The 6,861-nt window shown below is 39.8% G+C and overlaps 1 protein-coding gene across 9 annotated transcripts in view; it reads left to right on the forward strand.

Moving 5' to 3' along the window:
* RAD51C (RAD51 paralog C) overlaps nt 1-4,017 on the forward strand; it is a 59,233-nt gene extending 55,216 nt beyond the window's left edge. For 3 of the 9 annotated variants that reach the window (XM_032280674.1, XM_032280669.1, XM_032280675.1), the window contains one exon: nt 3,802-4,017. In XM_032280674.1, the coding sequence (XP_032136565.1) occupies nt 3,802-3,906 (105 nt within the window). In that variant the 3' untranslated portion in view covers nt 3,907-4,017. Of the gene's footprint in view, nt 1-2,164; nt 2,718-3,360; nt 3,387-3,801 lie in introns of those variants that run through there. The other 6 variants (XM_032280671.1, XM_032280666.1, XM_032280676.1 and 3 more) reach the window with 4 other exon arrangements.
* The last annotated feature ends 2,844 nt before the right edge of the window (nt 4,018-6,861 follow it).

Genomic DNA, 6,861 nt, shown 5'->3' on the forward strand with positions numbered 1-6,861 from the left:
CTCATTATGTTGTAGCTTGTGTCAGAATTTTTTTCCTTTTTAAGTCTGAATAATATTCTATTGTATATACATACCACGTTTTGTTAATTCATCTGTGGATGCGTACTTGGGTGGCTTCTACATTGTGGCTATTCTGAATAAGTTACAGTGTATCAGTTTTAAAGTAAATCTTTTTTTGTTTGTTGAGACCGAGTTTTGCTCTTGTTGCATGGTCTGGAGTGCAGTGGTGTAGTCTCGGCTCACTCAAACCCCTGCCTCCCAGGTTGAAGTGATTCTGTCTCAGCCTCCCAAGTAGCTGGGATTACAGGCATATGCTACCACACCCAGCTAATTTTGTATTTTTAGCAGAGATGGGGTTTCTCCATGTTGGTCAGGCTGGTCTCGAACTCCTGACCTCAGGTGATTTGCCCACCTCAGCCTCTCAAAGTTCTGGGATTACAGGCTGAACCACCATGCCCAGCCTAAAGTAATTCTTAAAAGCAGTTTTGTTGTTGTCGTTGTTTGTTTGTTTGAGATGGAGTTTCACTGTTGTTGCTCAGGCTGGAGTACAGTGGCCTGATCTCAGCTCACTGCAACCTCAGCCTCCCGGGTTCAAGCAATTCTCCTGCCCCAGCCTTCTAAGTGAGATTACAAATATGCACCACCACACCCAGCTAATTTTGTATTTTCAGTAGAAATGGGGTTTATCCAGGTTGATCAGGTTGATCTCGAACTCCCAACCTCAGGTGATCCTCCCGCCTTGGCCTCCCAAAGTGCTGGGATTATAGACATGAGCCACCACATCTGGCCAAAAAGCCGTTTTAAAGGTTTTTGTTTATATTTGTTGCTGTTACAGTACTTGAATATAGTTAATAAGAGCTTAGAAATTTCTCAGCTACCTTCAGCTTTCAATTTTATATTATTTTGTATAAGACATAATAAAATCCCAGATACTGTTCTGTCATGACTTATTTTTGGGACATAATCATTTTATGTTGTTATTATTATTTTTGTAGAGATGGGGATCTCACTATGTTGCTCAGGATGGCTTCAAACTCCTGATCTCAAGCGATCCTCATGCCTTGGCCTCCAAAGAGGATTACAGACATGAGCCATATGATTTTAAAACAGTGTCTTCCTATCTTATTTTTATTGGTATAATATGAATAAGTGTTTCTCATTTATAGTATAAAAAATTATCACAATTCTTCAGCAATATTAAAAAAATACATGATTTACTAGAGAGTTTGGGAAATACAAGCAAGCAACCTTTACCTTGTGATAACTATTAACTTTTGATTGTAGTCTTCTATCAATTTTTTAGATGTCTGTATACATACTTATAAATATGATTATACAGTATAACTTATTTAGTATATTATTAATACTTTCCTATCTCATTGAGTATTTTCTTCCACCTTTAGTTTTGTTTTTTTGTTTTGTTTTGTTTTTTTGAGACAGAATCTTGCTCTGTTGCCCAGGCTGGAGTGCAGTGGCACAATCTCGGCTCACTCCAACCTCTGCCTCCTGAGTTCAAGCGATTCCTCTGCCTCAGCCTGCCGAGTAGCTGGGACTAGAGGTGCCTGCCACCATGCCTGGCTAATTTTTTTTTTTTTTTTTTTGAGACAGAGTCTTGCTCTGTCGCCAGGCACCAGGCTACAGTGCAGGGGCGCGATCTCGGCTCACTCCAACCTCCGCCTCCTGAGTTCAAGCAATTCTCCTGCCTCAGCCTCCCAAGTAGCTGGGACTACAGGCGCACACCACCACCCCCAGCTAATTTTTGTATTTTTAGTAGAGACGGGGTTTCACCATATTGGCCAGCCTGGTTTCAAACCCCTGACCTCATGATCTGCCCACCTTGGCCTCCCAAAGTGCTGGGATTACAGGTGTGAGCCACCACACCTGGCCTTCCACCTTTAGTTTTTAGCATAACTAATATCTTATATATAAGATAGTTTATTTAAATCAGTCATTGAACTTTTAAAATTTCACTCATGTAAACAACTCTGTTAAATACATACAGGTATTTAAGGGTGTATTTTAATATTTCTCTCTATTTTTGTCCTTACAGAAAAAAATAATAGATTTATTAATGTAATAAACCTGTACATTTAAATTATGAGTTTGGTCATTTGAACTTTCAATTAATTAAGTTCATGTGTTTGTATGATTTTTCTTTGAGCAGGTTGGCAACATTGTACAAGTCACCCAGCCAGAAGGAATCCACAGTACTGTTTCAAATCACAGTCAGTATTATTTGATTAGAGTGGGATTTTTATATTGGTGGGCAGTAATTATCTGAAGAGAGAATTTACAACTTGCTTCTGTTAACTTCTGTAGGCAGCAAGCATATTTGAGGACAGCTTTTGATGCTTAGAACATCGTCCCCAAAATAGTAATATACAGAATATTGTAGTCACAAATGGACTGAAATTTATTCTTAAGAACAGAGGAAATACTTATTTTCGGGTAGTGTGTTCCATGCCATATGTAATGTCAGGATATTAAAAATCTTTAAAGGGAAAGTTGTTGAAGATTTCCCGAAAAGAAAAAAATACTAATATTACTTATTTTGGTCTTGTAGGTATTATAGAGCTATTGTAGCCACCAAATATAGCCCACTTTAAGATGTTAATTTTTCTGTGAATTTACATCATAGAACACATATTTTTGGGTAAAATATGCATATTTATCAATAATGTTGAGGCCCAAGTATATTTTTGGCATCTCATTTTTCTTTTTTTTTTCTTTTTTTTTTTTTGAGATGGAGTCTTCTTGTATTGCCCAGAGTGGAGTGCAGTGGCGCAATCTTGGCTTACTGCAAACTCTGGCCCACTGGTTCAAGCAATTCTTCTGCCTCAGCCTCCCTAGTAGCTGGGATTACAGGCGTGTGCTAACACACCTGGCTAATTTTTGTATTTTTAGTAGAGACAGGGTTTTGCCATGTTGGCCAGCTGGTCTCAAACTCCTGACCTCAAGTGATTTGCCCATCTCGGCCTCCCAAAGTGCTGGGATTACAGGCATGAGCCACTGCTCGCGGCTTTATCTCATTTTTTTTAAGGACAAAAACAGAAATAGAGATTCTGAAACTGAATTATCCACCTAGACTTTGCACTATCCAGGTGCATTTGAAATATCCTAATTGGAAAACTTTAATGATGAAAATAAATCTGTAAAGTATCGAAGACTTAGGTTATTTCCTTTCAGTTCTTCTAACAAAGCTATTTTAAAGTTTGTTAGGATTATCCTTTAGAGACCATTTTTATAATAAAATGTTATTTCTGTGTGTGTATGCATGCATATAAATAAGTATATATAAAATATTCTAATATAGCCCAGGCTTAGACAAATACCCATGAGGTTTATCCTCTTCATTCACAGTGGGTGATAAATATCTATCTCAAGAACTAAGTAGCTTTCTTTTCTTTTCTTTTTTTGAGACAAAGTGTTGCTCTGTCACCCAGGCTAGAGTGCAGTGGCATGATCTTGGCTCACTGCAACCTCTGCCTCCCGGGTTCAAGCAATTCTCCAGTCTCAGCCTCCTGAGTAGCTGGGACTACAGGCATGCGCCAACATGCCCCGATAATTTTTGTATTTTTAGTAGAGATGGGGTTTCACCATGTTGGTCAGGGTGGTCTCAAACTCCTGACCTCGTGATCTGCCTGCGTCGGCCTCCCAAAGTTCTGGAGCTACAGGTGTGAGCCACCGCAACCCGGCCCTAGAACAAAGTAGCTTTCTTACCAATTACTTAAAAATATTTTGAAGATAGGTCTTTAAATGTTCTTAAAACATATTTTTATATTTATATTTTTTATCTTGCAGCCTCAGGGATTTAGAGATACTGTTATTACTTCTGCATGTTCATTGCAGACAGAAGATTCCTTGAATACCCGGAAACGGTCACGAGACACAGAGGAAGAATTATAACCCAGAAGCAAATCTCCAAGTATATAAATTTACTGATGCTGTGAAATCAATGTGTACAAGTAGACTTTTTACTTTAAGATATAAATAAACACTAGGGCATGAATGAATCCAGATTATATGAAGTGAATGGGAAAAATACCTAAAGAATATGATTTTCTGAAAGTTTTTGTAAAGCAGTATTCTGCAGTTATATTTTACCGTTTCCATTTTCAGTAACATTCAATAGAGATGATTATATTTCACAAATGTGGAAAGTTGATCTCATGTGGCCACTCCGAATTTAAACTGTTTTTACCCCTTTCTTTGTTTTTACCCCTTTTTTGTTTTTACCATTTAGACTGTTTTTACCCCTTTCTTTGCCAGTTCCCTAGAAAATCTTAGGAAGAAAAGATTTTTTCATATTCTTTTTTTTTTTTTTTTTTAAAGACTGGGTTTCACCATGTTGGTCAGGCTGGTCTTGAACTCCTGACCTCTGGTGATCCTCCCGCCTTGTCCTCCAAAGTGCTTGGATTACAGGCATGAGCCACCACGCCCGGCCGATTTTTTCATATTCTTATTGTGGTTTTTTTGTTTGTTTGTTTGTTTAAGAGATGGAACCTTGCTCTTTTGCCCAGGCTGGAGCGCAATGGCAAGATCTCTGTTCACTGCAACCTCCACCTCCCAGGTTCAAGCAATTCTCCCGCCTCCACCTCCTGAGTAGCTGGGATTACAGACACCTGCCATCATGGCTGGCTACTTTTGTATTTTTGTAGATACAGGGTTTCACCATGTTGGCCAGGCTGGTCTTGAACTCCTGACCTCAGGTGATCTGCCCGCCTCAGCCTCCCAAAGCGTTAAGATTACAGGCGTGAGCCACCGTGACCAACTATTCTTTTTAAATATAAGTTTGATAATTCTTTAAAATGATCTGCTTTTATAATTATAAAAGAGAAGCCAGCACCATGAGTCAGCATATTATTCTGTTCAGTTTTATGGGTATGATATAAATGTTAGGTGACCAAACTGATTTTAGTGACCTCAATCTTAAAATCTAAGCCATTTGTTTAGCTTTTTATGACATTTTATGATGTTGAAGGGAGAACTTTAGAGCTGTTATCTCATCTAGAGATTGTTTGGAACATATATCTTCCAGAAAAATCAGGTTGATAGGCTCACAATCATTTATTTCTACATTTTTTTTGGGGGGGGCGGTTTGAGACAAGGTCTCACTCTGTCACCCAGGCTGGAGTGTGGTAGCGTGATCACAGCAGATCACTGCAGCCTTGACCCCCCGGGCTCAAGCAGTCCTCCCACTTCAACCTCCTGAGTAGCTGGGACTACAAGTAGGCACCACCATGCCCAGCTAATTTTTAAATTTTTTTGTAGAGACAAGGTCTCACTATGTTGCCCAGGCTGGTCTCAACCTCTTGGGCTTAAGCGATTCTCTTGCCTTGGCCTCCCAAAGTGCTGGGATTATAGATGTAAGCCCCACACCTGGCCTTACTTCTATATTTTGAAATATGTATGATCCAATCTAGAATTATAGTTGTTATATTGACATTTGTCTTTGAATAATCTTAAATAAAGATTTCGATTTGTGATGGTTTCAAAATCACCTAAAGATATTTTGGCACCCCTTCCTGACTAACACGGTGAAACCCTGTCTCTACTAAAAATATAAAAACTTAGGCCGAGCAAGGTGGCCGTACCTGTAGTCCCAGCTACTCTGGAGGCTGAGTCAAGAGAATCGCTTGAACCTGGGAGGCGGAAGTTGCAGTGAAGTGAGATCGTGCCACTGCACACCAGCCTGGGCAACAGAGTGAGACTCCCCAAAACAAAAAACTATGTATATATATATATGTATGTATTGGCACCTGGCTCTTAGTACTTTTCAACTCACTCACAAAATTTACTTTGGTTCCCTATAGGGGAAAAATTTTATTTATTTTTTCTTTTGAGACAGTCTTGCTCTGTTACCCAGGGTGCAGTGGCGCAGACTTGGCTCACCACAATCTCTACCTCCAGGGTTCAAGCGATTCTTGTGCCTCAGCCTCTTGAGTAGCTGAGATTACAGGTATGTACCACCATGCCCAGCTAATATTTTGTATCTTGAGTAGAGAGAGGTTTCTCTGTGTTGGCTAGGGTGGTCTCAAACTTCTGGGGCTCAAGTAACCCACCCACCTCAGCCTCCCAAAGTGCTGGGATTATAGGTGTGAGCCTGCACACCCAGCCATATTTATATATTTATTTTTAAACTTTTAGGTTCAGAGGTACATGTGAAGGTTTGTTACATAGGTAAACTCATGTCACAGGGGTTTGTTATACAGACTGTTTCATCACCCAGGAATTAAAGTCAGTACCCAATAGTTACCTTTTCTGCTTCTCTCCTTCCCCCCACCTTATACCCTCAGGTAGACCCAGTGTGTGTATCTTGGTTCCTTTTTTTTTTTTTTTTTAAATGGAGCCTTGCTCTGTTGCCCAGGTTGTAGTGCAATGGCAGGATCTTGGCTCACTGCAACCTCTGCCTCCCGGGTTCAAGTGATTCTCCTGCCTCAGCCTCCCGAGTAGCTGGCCTTACAGGTATTCGCCATCAGGCCCAGGTAATTTTTTCTATTTTTAGTAGAGAGGGGTTTTACCATGTTGGCCAGGCTGGTCTCTAACTCCTGACCTTGTGATCTGCCTGCTTCAGCCTCCCAAAGTGCTGGAATTACAGGCATGATCCACCATGCCTGGCGTGTTTTTTAATTTGTGTTCGTAAATTCTCATCATTTAGCTTCCACTTAGGAGTGAGAACATGCAGTATTTGGTTTTCTGTTCTTGCGTTAGTTTGCTAAGAATAATAGCCTCTAGTGTCATCCATGTTCCTGCAAAATACATGATCTTGTTCTTTTTTGTGGCTGCAAAATTATTTAAATAATTGAATATTAAATACTGCGACAACTATACTTTCCAAGTGTTAGTGACAGTTGATATTTC

This window comes from Sapajus apella, unplaced genomic scaffold, assembly GCF_009761245.1.
Source record: "Sapajus apella isolate SASKATOON/1434 unplaced genomic scaffold, GSC_monkey_1.0 scaffold12, whole genome shotgun sequence".
NCBI classification, from domain to species: Eukaryota; Metazoa; Chordata; class Mammalia; order Primates; family Cebidae; genus Sapajus; species Sapajus apella.